The sequence below is a fragment of the Bemisia tabaci genome, chromosome 5, assembly GCF_918797505.1.
Source record: "Bemisia tabaci chromosome 5, PGI_BMITA_v3".
NCBI lineage: Eukaryota > Metazoa > Arthropoda > Insecta > Hemiptera > Aleyrodidae > Bemisia > Bemisia tabaci.
The window spans coordinates 35,419,401-35,432,224 of record NC_092797.1 but is presented as its reverse complement, the minus strand read 5'-3'; the positions used below and the strand labels follow the sequence as shown (position 1 = coordinate 35,432,224).

The window sequence follows — 12,824 nt, the reverse complement described above, 5'->3', positions numbered from 1 at the left end:
GGTTAAAAATCAGTATCTACACGATGGGACAATCAAAATAAAGGACTGTCGTTCCATTATCTTCGAATCTTTTCAGAATCTACAAATGGCGAGAAAAGTAATAGTTTGGCCGGACCTTCATTAGCTCTTGATTAGGGGAAGAAACAAGGGCGTAGGTATCAGGGCCAGATTCGTAATCATTTTAACGAAGGATTATACTAACGTATAATACAAAAACTAATGAACATTGTAACATCGGTAAAAATGCGTAAAAATTTGAATAATATTTTAAAAAAAATATTTACTTGATAAGTACACTCACGTAATGAATGAAACGTATTAAAAAAATATAAATTAAAGGACAAAAGGGCAAAAAAACCAATTTTTGTTTATTGTAACGAATATATCAACACATTTACTAAATTAATCAAATTTAATTAATAAAATAAATGCAAAAAATAGGCTGTGATAAAAATGACAAGTAAGAATGTTTTGATTTTGCGGCAATATTAAGCTGAGTGTTTTTAGAATATGGTGGCAAATTGATAACATAGGTATGCAAATATTCACCATACCGCTCGCTAAGATCTGTAATTAAGTAAAGACTGAGGTCTTTCAAGGCTCATGCCTCGATCACAAAATTCAACTGTATGGCACTAAAATTGTTTATTTTTTCAATGAAAGATAGTAAAAATCCATTTAACTCCGATTGTGACGTTGCTTATCTCCACTCGTGTTTTATTATTTTGAAAGGGTTTTTCTTCAAATTTCCCGGGAGTTTTTTTCTTTAATTCAAAAAATATCTACCAAGAAATCCAAGGAGATATTTCGGTCGGTAGGTATCCTCGTAAAAAATTGAACATAATTGGAGATTTTTTAAACGTTAAAAAAAAGGAATGCACCCTTTTAGACTTTGGCTATCGAAATTTAAACACCAGCTCCCTTCCTAGGGGTAGGTAGACTCTGTTTTTTGGCATAGTGCCAGGAACAAGTTGGGATTGCGCTGGACTGCGTTCTTCCTCAGCACGGCAGAATAGGTTTAACCCTCAAATTTACGTAATAGGAGACATTAGACAAGCCAATGTATTCGCATTGATTACAACTAAGCATTAAATCCAACTTCAGACACACTGTCAACTTTTACTGATAGTTTTGCACCATCCGCAACACTCGTACATGCAGAAGTGAACCTGAAAAATAAGGAGAATTTTAAAAAGCTGCCTCGATGCAGAATGATTTGACACAGAAAGGTATACATAATACTATCCTAAGTTGTAGTTTAACAATAAAAACACTAAAATCCAAAACAAAAAACAAAAAACAAATGGGTATACAAGGCTAGAGGAGACATAAAACAACCAGGACGTTTCGGGTCAATTACATGCCCATTCTCCATGCCCATTCGTTGTAGTTTACTTATATAATTTTTCTAATCACCCTAATGAGAATTTTGCCTGATTCAATCGCAAATTGTTTATGGCTTCAGAATAAGTGAAGAAAAAGGTGAATGAGTGAGGAGAAGAGTGAGAATTGAACATATATTTATGCTAGAAGGAACTTTTTCCATAAAAATTGCTTGCAACATAGTTCCTTTTAGCATAAATACGTTCAATTGGGACTGGGCACGGGAAAAGGGAACTTAGAGTGAATAAAATAAAATTTGAGATAAGTATATCGCTGCTCAGAGGGAACAATTCCATACCATTTCCTGGAAAAGCCACCCAAAAATTCCACAAATTGACTTTTGTAGAACGATTCACAATTTGAGGTCGAAAAATTGCGATTTCGAGAAAAAGAAATAAAAAACAGCCAAGATGCGGAGCCGACGTGCTGTTTTCAACGTCTAACTTTATTCTTTTCACACGCTTACAACTTCAACATAGTAATGCAAATTTTACATTGTAATATAGACATAATATTCTGAGAGTATGTATTGGACACTGATTTTTTTATAACAACCGAAAATCGACAATCTCAACCCAAATCGCGTTTTTTTTGCTCTCCTGGAAGATTTTCCTTTCGCTTAAGGTCCTATTTTCTTATGCTCGGTCACAATTTTTTTACATACAAGTTTCCATTCTCCCATGAAACTCCAACGTCCTTACGTTCAAAATTTCCACTCATTAATTTTTCGTGTAAATTTAATCTCTGATTATTTACGACCGTTTGTCTATACGATGTAAAATTACCAATATTACACTTTTTGAAAAAAAAAATATTTTGAAAAACTGTGAAAAACTACGAAACTGTGCGTTATGAGAGACAGTAAATTTTTAGGGATTTCCGAAAAATGTCTTAAACTTTGGAAATTATCAAGAAATTCCTAAGCTTTTGCACTCACATTAAGGCGGACTGTGACAAAGTATAGTGTAAAGATGTAGGAGAAACATAGATTATTCCCCAAGTAACTCACCGGCACATATGTTTATGATCAGGTACAGCAGTAAAGTAGGCACATTATGCTTGAATCCTCAACATCTTCTATTTAACGACGCGTTTTCACCGCTCATGCGAAGTTGATGTTACCTCATTCTGAAACGAATACTCTCAATTAGGAACTCGCATGGAAGAAATTCGAAATTTGCAGTTATCTCAATTGATTGCAACATTTTAGTTGACCAACAAAATGAGTTCTATGCATGATGAAGGAACAACTCGCAATTCAAAAAAAAAATTGCAACATATTAATTTAACTTCAATTTTATTGCGATAAAATTCAATGAAAGGCGCCTCTTCAAATAGTAAAAAGGCAACATACACAACACTCCGATTCAGTCGTAATATTTTAGCATAACATCGTTCTTAATTACAACCTGTACTACTAGGCGGAAATTTTTCCGCAGTAAAGTTTTTTAGGTAGCATATTTTTGTGCCCGAAAGAACGTTTACAGAAGTGGCGCATCTTAAATTTTGAGAAACGCAAAAACAAGAAATAGCTTGAAAGACTGCTGCGCCGTAAGAAATCCGTTACTAGATTTGTACCTATGTATTTTCTGCTGTAATTCAGGTGTTATTGATGTAAAATGACGCATTGGCGGGTGAGTGTAACTGAAAAGTTGGTAAAGGGATAAAAAGAATGGATAAATAAAACGTACATCGTACCTCTTGCGAGTGCTTGCGTTTTTGTAAGGGCATTATGGAGAAACATCTTAACACAAGCCTCATAACGGTTATGCGTCAACTGGTCTCTTCGTGAACTCGTATCACATGTTGAGATTCAGACACATCATTACCTATACAGAAACAAAATGAGATTCGGGGCTATTAAACATGTAAGTAAATAATGGTGGAATAAACATCATATTGTTACAGCATATCGATGGTGGAACTGCAGAGGTGTGTATCTCGGAAAACAAGATTTTTCAGGAGAGCAAAAAAACTGTGTGCTCCTCCTTTTCGTCAATAAAAGGGAAATAATCCTTGAGGATAGCAAGAATTACAATACTGTAAGCTCTAATACTTCCTAAAATTAAATATTTGGTAACGCTTAATTCCAGTGTTTTACGTGGCCGATTTTCATGATTTTTGCGGTTATCGACAAGCAATGGTCTCTAGATGAGTCCGCTATATACATATTTTGAAAATATGATACAGATTTTTTTATATTACTTGGTACAGTTGCGGATTCTCCCATTTAAACAATGTATAAATTTGTATTCTTGTCACAGTTCGTTTGAGCGTTCTACTGAGCCGATTTCCATGACTTTTGTGGTTATCGACAGGTGATAGTCCTTAGACAAGCCCGTTGTAATCAGAATTTGAAAATAGGACCCAGGTTTTTTTTATATATAAGAGTAGACCAGGGAGCTTAGGACCATGAGCCGACCTGCGCCGCGCCGTTCGCAGCGCGCATGGCGCACGACCCGCCTTTCATTATTACACTTCATCTAGCATTGGGAGTTCACTTATTACTTCACACGACCAGTGTGTAATTTTTATAGTCGAAAATTGATAAAAAATTAAAAAAAAAAAATTACACGATACACGAGTTTCTCTGCCAGAGAGCTCGTCCCGCTGGAAATCGGTCACTATCTACCTGCCGGGAGAGCCGCGGCGCGGCGTGCTGCCAACGCGAGCACTAACGCCTACAAACCTATGGGGATACTTCACGCATTGCGCAATGCTTGAAGTATCCCCTTAGGTTTGTAGGCGTTAGTGCGCGTTTCGAGCTGGCGGCACGTCGCGTCGCAGCGTGCCATTAACTTGCCCACAGTTTATCGGTCAGGGTGTTAAAATGTGGGCAATTTGACATCAAATTCGAAATTAGCGACTCAAAAAACATCTGTTACGAAAGTATGGAACCATAGGAGGAAATATATTTCCTCCTATTCTTGAGTTTTGGACCATAGTGCGCAGCGGGTGGGGGACGGCTCGTGAAATTCTCTCCTATTCTCAACCGGGCAGCTTAGGGTGAGGGGCAAAATTTAAGTTAGGGTTGTTTTTCAGTAGGTATATTTCTATATAATAGAAAAGTATTGTGGAAATAGAATTTTAAGCTGATGCTTTTTAAGTACATACAAGTAGGTTGAAGTTGTTGCAGTTCGACGACTTGCTCGGATCCGTTCTCAGGCTCGATAGGCTCATCCACCTCGTTGATTCGTGGTAGTTCGACATCGACGCTCAGCTCGGCCACTCTGCCGGAACCCCGCTCTCGATCTCTTCGTCTCGACGTCGGCAGAAGCTCCATCGATCTCAACGCTTTGCGATCCGTGTACACTTTCCGTATTGCAGTCTTGACCTGCGCTCGAGGAAAGTTGCACTTTTAGCTTTTAAATTAAAGATTATCAAAGTAAAATAACCATTAATTAAGTACCATTCTGACGTGCTAAAGAAAAACGCCGGATGAACATTCGAGAGTTGCCAAATTTCTCTTCTTGATGACACATGTATTTTTGACAATGTGTAATGTGTATGCATATTATTCCTGGAAATTCTCAGATATTTTAGATTAAATTGCGGGAAAATATATATTTTCCCCCAAAAAATGTTTTTCGGTTTTTATTTATTTTCGGTTATTCGGTTTTCGGTTCATATTTAGGTTTCCCCCAAATTCGGTTTTTATCAAAGGAAATTCGGCAACGTCTGAAGGCTCATACGGCGTTCTTCCTTAGCACAGCAGCATTGAGAGGACCGTTAAGTTTTCATGGTATTTTCTTAAATCAGAGGTTAAACAAACAGGGTCTCGACCTTAGTCAACAGTTAGAAGAAGAAGAAGAAGAAGAAGAAGAAGAAGAAGAAGAAGAAGGAGGAGGAGGAGGAAGAGAAGGAGTAGGAGAAGGAGAAGGAGAAGAAGAAGAAGAATAAGCGGGAGAAGGGGATGAAGAAGAAAGAGGGAGAGAAAGGAGAAGAAAGAAAACTATGTTGCGTGATATCCCCAGGTATTTCAAAAACACAGAACGCTGAAATTCAGATTTTTCGAATTTGACGGGAACGTACTCCGCGTCGCATTTTGGAATAAAAATGAGTTGGAAACAATTTTGAATTCAACCAGAGTCGCAAATCTTCTGACACAATTCAATGTTGAGCAAAAATATTTTGAAAGTAAAAACAGTCGAGTCTGAGGGACAATTCAAAACTTCAAAACTTCTTTCTCAATTCAAACTCGATGTGACTTGGTGCGTTTCTGTGAGGGTTAAATTCTAAAAGCGCAAACCCCCATAGCGCAAATGAAGATTTGCGCAATTTTGACAAAATAACGAATGTGGAAAATTAAAGGGAAAAGGTTCATTTACTTACGCAATCATGCAAGAAGGGATGAGAAAAGAAACGAGAAGTATATTATTAATGGCATACCTCTCCATTGGTGAAGCAGTAGATGATGGCGACGAAGAACCCCTGGAAGGCGCAAAGAGGGTGAATTGTGTACGCCCAAAGCCCGAATAGCCAAACAGGACCATCGAGAGGAGGCCGTAATATAATTAACAGGTTGGGTATTCCCAGTAATGGCAGTAATACAAAAGCTGCTCTCAGTGCTTTCCTGGACAAATGAAATGCAAACCTCAGAGAATAGATTTATCAAATATCTGTGTTTCTAGGCCTGGGTGCAAATAAGGGGCTTGGAGGACAAGGCGTATAAGTGCAGTTTTTGAGAAAACTGAGATATTAATGATTTTAAGTAAAACTAGTCTTAATGCACATTCTGTGAAGAGTCGCTCTAAAATTCCAATTTTTATGCATAAAAAAGCTAATTTGAATTATCTTTCCGCCATAAGGATCCATGTAATTTAGAAACTTCAAATACGTATTTCGCGAAAAAGAAAAAACTGCACTTATGCGCCTTGTCCTCCAAACCCCTCTAATCTGGTCGTGCCAAAGAACTGAAGACGCTTTGTAATTTTGGATCATCGTAGTGCAGCTCGTCGTTTAGTGCCTGAAAAGTCAAAACGCCTTCACATTCGTGGGTATGCAACATGGACATCCGTGGAGCCCGAATAGTTGCATCCAGGCGTTATGAAGTAATTCGTTGAATGTTTGTCGCATGCTATACGAACTGAGGACGCTTAGCTTGTTTTTAATTCCAGCGTTTCTATTGTGCTCTATTACAGATTCGTACCGTGACTTCGTCATTTTTTTTAAAAATGTTTTCATTGTTTAAGAACGACAAATACGGCAACGTCTTTTCGTGGACACTTCAGAAAAAAGTACATCCCACCCATTATATTGACGGGGTGAAACTTCCAAACCACGAATCTAGTTTGCGGTGTTTAAAAATCTCCGCTTCTATTTCATTTTTTTTAAGGAGAATAAACTAACATCATTTTTTGACATTTTTTCTGCAGAATTTGCTTCGGAGAAGAAAAATAAATCACAGAAATTCTTAAGAATTGACGTTAAGTATTTTTCCATTCATAAGAAAAAATATGACAAAAAGTCTGAAACGTCGCAAAACCAAGATACGTGGTTTGAAAGTTTCGCCGTAGAAACGTTGTTTGTTATAAAAAAAATTTCCACTGAAAAAAAAAGTTCAGTCGCGTGTACCAATATTCCATATCATCCCAACTAATTTGGTTCGTCAAACATAATTTTCGGTTTGTGTAACCAAACTTGTGCGGTAAAGAGAACTGGCGAACTAAGTTTGATCGTATGTGCCTAACGTTTGGTTACACGAACCGAAAGTTCAGTTTGACAAATCAAATATTTGAGATGATATGGAACACCGATCGTTCGATTCACATGACCGATTTTTTTTTTCAGTGTGGAAGTTTTCGAAATGTTCACCATGTTCTGCCATGTGCGTGATATTTTGATGAGGTAATATATACGGGTCGACCTCAATTACATACTTTGTCTAGAGGTCCATTACAAGCTCGCAGTTAGCCTGCATTCGTTTCAAACCCCAAATTTATCATTTCATCAGCTGTACAGAAATGCTCTTCTTGGATGTGCCAAATACATCTGACTAGTCTTCTTTACTTAAATACTTAAATTTCGTAGAGTACTTACCAAAGAAGCGCAGTTGTTGAATTAGGCCTTAGTTTTAACACTAATATGTACATTATGCGAAGTAAGTAGAAAAAATTTAGCTGGAACAGAATAATTCATTTTTGATGTATTGGAAGCAAATAAAAGTTATGTTAAACGCGTATAAGAAAGATTCTATACATGAGGGACAATTCATCAGGGCCAAAGGTAGGATTGAAAACGAGAGTAAGAAACAAAATTGGGGAGAAGGAGGGGCGAATGCCTTTAAACATCGAGTATAAAGATAGGGGGTGAATGGTTAGAAAATCTACACAGAGAAAATTGAATTATAGGGTGAACAACATTTTGTGCGGCATTACTTTTTGTTATAAAATGTTTAATATCTACATTTTTCAAAAAAATCTGATGGAAGTAACCATTGTCGCAAAAAAATATATACATAGGGCTTATGCCTCCTGACCGCTTCGCAGTCCAACCCCCAAGGTGCTTCTCGCCCCCGGAACTCATGCGTTCGACGTTACTATTATGGTTTTATAATGTATGCTAAGGAGAGAGATGAAGGAGATAAAGGAGTATAAAGTTTGTTACTCCTGGTAAGAAAAAAGAGTTCAAAGTTGCAACATATTAACAGCATTTCATCGCAAAGAGGCAAATATTGCAGTATTAAAGTCATATCGGATTGGTGAAATATTAATGACTCATGTACAAAATGTGTTACTCCGATTGCAACGTTGCTAGTTTCCGCTGATGTTTTATTTTTTTAAATAGAACTGAAAAAGATCGTCTTGCATTTTAAAATCGTCCTCTCCAAAAATGTTCACAGAAAATTTCACGAAAATATTTTAGTTAGATTTCCAAGATGGAATAAAATATAATCCGAGCTTTTGTAACGTCACAATGGAAATACACGGCTCTCAATTTTAACCATCAATAAACTTGCTCGATTAGAAGAGGAAAAAAGAAATAAAAAAAGAAAGGAAAGCGTTCTTAGGTATGAACTCTACTTACGACAACAACCCCGAGCCTTGGACCTTCGAGAATCCAGAAGTACGGTGCAGAATTATATCCCCACCAACAAAAAGCTGGTTCATAGTGCGAAACCATGAGGGCTCCCCAACCGAACGTCAAAATTATCGGAAAGCCCCATCCTATGAGCTTGTACGTTCTGTAAGGTGAATTTCCTTGGAATATTGTCACTGAAACAAAATCATTCAAAAATCGTCAAAATTCAAAAGGAAAACATCGCCAAAACCAACGTAGCTTAAAATTTTATTGAAATGATGAAAATTACACTAAAATTCCTGAAATATCTAGTGCCGATCTTAATCAAAAGAGGGGGGGGGGGAGGGAAGAAGAGGAGAGGGAGAAGCATGTCGGACAGCCCGATGGAAAGTAATCACAAACACTACGAAACCTCGAGCGAGCTTTAGTGCAAAGCCCATGCAGAACAATCTGTTATTCACTATATACAGCTAGTATTTTCAGCAAACCCACCGCATGGCACTGAGCTTTACATCCAAGTGTCCTAAAAACGGAAGCCCAATCTTGTCGTATGAGTTCCAGAGGGGACACACAAGCACAACGCACAAGCACAACGCACAAGCACAACCGAAAAAAATAGCGAGTAAACCGAAAAAGTTAGTTGAGTTAATCTGTATCATGCTCGTGCAGCTATAATTGAGGCAAAAAATTGAGAGGGAGGTTTCTTCAGGAATCGACTAATGTAAGGTATTTTAGGCCCTTTAATACATTTCTTCTTCTTCTTCTAATTATTTTACTTTTTTTTTCTTCCTCTTCTTCTTCTACTTCTCTCCTCTTTCTTGCGTTAATTTATGCGATTCTTTTTTTTCGATTTAGTGCCAGGGCCGAATTTAGGGGGTGGCCACATGGGCCCCGGCCCATGGCGGCAAAATTAAGGAGGCGACAACTTTTGCAATTTTTTTAAATGTAGGTATAAAAAAAATCGGATTCAGAAAAAAAATTATTAAGAGAGAAGACGACAAAATCTCTCATTTCCTGAAAGTATAGCAATTTCTAAATTTGCGGTCTTTTAGCGATGCAAGAAGCAGCACCTTTAATTAGTGGAGTTAAGAGAGAAACCAAACACCCAATTTGGCCTGGAACGGCGCGGCGCTGAGAGCAATGATGACGAGGACTTGAGATGAAAAGGAGAAGCCCTCGGCGTGGCGGTCAGCGTGTGACACATATTAGCGCCTACACGACTGCATGAATACTTCACGCATTGCGTCAAACACTGTGCGGTCAGCAGCGGTCGGCGGGAGACGCATAGCGCCTACAAGACTGCATGAATACTTCACGCATTGCGCCAAATACAGTGCGGTCAGCGCGGCGCGGCGGCGGAAGTTAAAATTATTAAATCACATTTATGTTCGTTCTTTCATAATTTTTTCGCTCAGTACTTAGAAATGGAAGGCCTTGTCCTCACAGAGATAGGTTTACGGTACTTAACTTTCGCGCAAAGTTCCGTGAACTTTTGCTAGTAGTGTTGACAGGGCTTTTGCAAAAAATGTGTCCAACACGAGTAAATGTGTCTTATGCACCCAGTCCCTCTCCGGCACGTTTACTTGATGGTTTTTTATTGAAGTTTCAGAACGAATGAGAAGGGAGCAGCAAAATACAGGCGGCCCGTGGGCGGCAAGTAGGTAAATCCGGCTCTGTTTAGTTGCAATTATTTTTTTTTTTTTTTACCGCGCAAACGAGACATTCATGTTCACGTCTATACAACTTCACTGCTGTAACATACCTGTGAGAGTACTTCGCAGATAGTGACCTTCAATAAACATCCACATGAACATAGTTGATCGTGCGTATTCTAATAGTATGTACGCTGTTTCACAAAGTATTGGCTGTAACAGAGAAAAGAGGGCACGTTAATTTCAATCCCGTTTGAATCCAAAGTCATGTTGACAGCCCTCTGAAAGATCTTAAAGAGGAAATCAATGTTTAAGCCTTTTAATATTAACTCAACTTTCAAACTGATTCTCGTGAGACTGCCTCGATGGATCCCTGCCTGCTTACGGAACACTTATTATTTATTTAGAGATTGAATGTGATTCGTGGAGCTCAAGTCTAAGGATAACAACGTTGTCATTCGTCTCTTGTTTGTATTGTACCATTCGTTTTATATTCAATCGAAGGTCTCTGAGATGAACACACACAAAAAAAATGCTGAAGTTAGAGGACGCTTAATAGCACCTATTAACCACTTGTGCAAGCAGAGACAATCGTGAGACTTCAAAGTCCGGTGCGTAAAAATTGAATAGATGATTTAATCAACCTCATCTGAGAATATAAAGTTTTTTAAGTTACTTTGGCATTTTATCGATTATTCTTGTTCATGGGTATAAAGATAGCTCAGCAAATCTAGTCAACAATCAGTTAATTTTTTTATAAGAGCATGGCTGCATTTTTTATCCAAAATTTGGCTGATTAGCAGCGAGTTTAATCGGTAGGAAAATAAGTTAAATTTTCGAATAGAGACGATCAACGGTTTCCTCGTGAAAATAATATTTACAAGGGGACATTTTGCAATGGCAAAAAGAAGTCTCATTCTTACACCTAATGAACTACGAAATATGCGCGCAGTATTAGACAATTGTGGTAGAGATATCTAACTAAGTAATCCTGATGTCATCAATGTCGTTTCCTCTGAGTAGGATTAGAGTAAAGTGAAAAAAGCTTGGCATGGAAGGAAAATCGGTAAGAGAAATGAAAGAGGACGCAACGAAACTGCTAACTCTCACTCCACCGCGCTACGACAGTAGGCTGTAAGAACCTTGTAGCGTTGCCAACATTTTCTTAAGTAAAATATGAATTTTCTGGGGAAGTTATAAATAATTTTCTGCTGGGTATGTGGTTAATATTGTTTGCAATTTTGTCTGAAGTATCTGAGAATTTGAAAGAAATATATTCATAGGCAACTTTTCTCAACAGTAAATATTTTATTGAGGGAAATTTGGCAACGGCCGAATGTTCATACGGCGCTTTGTCTGAGTCGAGTCCCTCAATTACTGGACTACGCTCTCTCGCTCATCGATACAAACGCGTATATGCCCGAGAAAGCTAATGGAAGTTATTTTGTTTTTAAAATGAGTCAGAAATCGTAAATCCAAATTTCAAAATGTAGTCTGATTGTGATATGCATACGTTCCAGTGGCGAATTAAAGCTATGGTAAAGGGTCGATTATTAAAGTGTTTTTTTGCGGACACACAGTTTATCGATCCTTTTCCATAGGTTTACATAGCATATCAATCGATATATCGCAAAGCAAATCACGCCTCCGATACGTTCCAATTCTAGCTCCGCCGGTTTCGCCTATATTGTTGCCAAAATCCTCTCAAACTAAACTCACAACCAATCTGAATATGATTTGTCTCAGGTCCAAGGCATATAGTCAGACTAGCGATCCACATATAGCATCGCTCCAGTAAAAAAGTTTGGCAAATTTAGCCAAACTCCGTTTCTTTTGCCCTCAGCCATCCTCTAATTTTTCATTCATCGCAAAAGATTTTCCAAACTCATGTTCAGGGGAAATGGTGTTTTTTTTTTTTTTTTTTTTAATCTCGGCTAAAGGGTCAACATGTGCCAAGATTATTTCTATAAGTTAAAAGATACATCGTATATTACCTCGACCACACCCGTGACAAATCAGCATAAAGCATCATTTAGAGGGAAATTTGGTGACAATGCTGGTCTAGCACCTATCAAACCGATCTCAAAATCGCTTCTCGACTTCGCTGCTGTGCCAATATGCAACCACCTAACTCCAATGTGAACCCTACGCAGATACGCTGTTTTTGCTGAGTGCGACACAACTCCTCTCAAGGCCCGAACCGCGACGCGACCCCCCGATTGGTCAAGTGAAGTGCAAAAATCAAAGTCATCTTTCCTTTTATCCCTTCGTCCTTTTCTCCAGAAGTTTAATAATCGTGCGAGGACAAGACGTTGGAAAATACTGTCTAGTGCCTTTCTCCTGCTCATTGTCAGCTACAAAATTTCGTCCGTGCTTTCCCTATCATTCACTGTCCTCGCCTTTTTTCCATCATAATGTCCTCGTTACTGGCAATATTTGACTTGCTGCTGAGTTTTGGTTTCTTCAACGATCGGAGGCTCCCATTTTCTTTCCTTCGGCATTTATTCCTCTGCTTCAACTGCACTGAGAAAGAATACTTCGATCCATATGTAGCACTAAATTTTGCTTGGACCTGATAACCGAAGTTTTTGATCATAGGAACCGAATTTTTGGAGACCGAAAGCCTCAGGTATCTGAAACGAAAAGTTTGGTGTTCAATTGTGCCGAAATTTTGTTCTTAGAGTGCATATGAGGCCTTATCTGTAACAATGGCGGATGTAAAAAATTACCTTTTCGAAACACGCTTAAAAAACTGTTTTGGTCACACAA

General features: G+C 38.2%; 1 protein-coding gene across 2 annotated transcripts in view; it reads right to left on the bottom strand.

The window, feature by feature from the left end:
* Positions 1 to 350: 350 nt before the first annotated feature.
* Positions 351 to 12,824, bottom strand: part of Pdfr (Pigment-dispersing factor receptor) — a 54,351-nt gene continuing 41,877 nt past the window's right edge. Inside the window, exons 7-14 of one of the 2 annotated variants that reach the window (XM_019056948.2) lie at positions 10,166 to 10,268; positions 8,410 to 8,597; positions 7,423 to 7,502; positions 5,773 to 5,956; positions 4,498 to 4,717; positions 3,075 to 3,212; positions 2,393 to 2,511; positions 351 to 1,169 (exon numbers count right to left, since the gene is read on the bottom strand). In XM_019056948.2, the coding sequence (XP_018912493.1) occupies positions 3,157 to 3,212; positions 4,498 to 4,717; positions 5,773 to 5,956; positions 7,423 to 7,502; positions 8,410 to 8,597; positions 10,166 to 10,268 (831 nt within the window). In that variant the 3' untranslated portion in view covers positions 351 to 1,169; positions 2,393 to 2,511; positions 3,075 to 3,156. The remainder of the gene's footprint in view (positions 1,170 to 2,392; positions 2,512 to 3,074; positions 3,213 to 4,497; positions 4,718 to 5,772; positions 5,957 to 7,422; positions 7,503 to 8,409; positions 8,598 to 10,165; positions 10,269 to 12,824) is intronic. The other variant, XM_019056947.2, reaches the window with a different exon arrangement.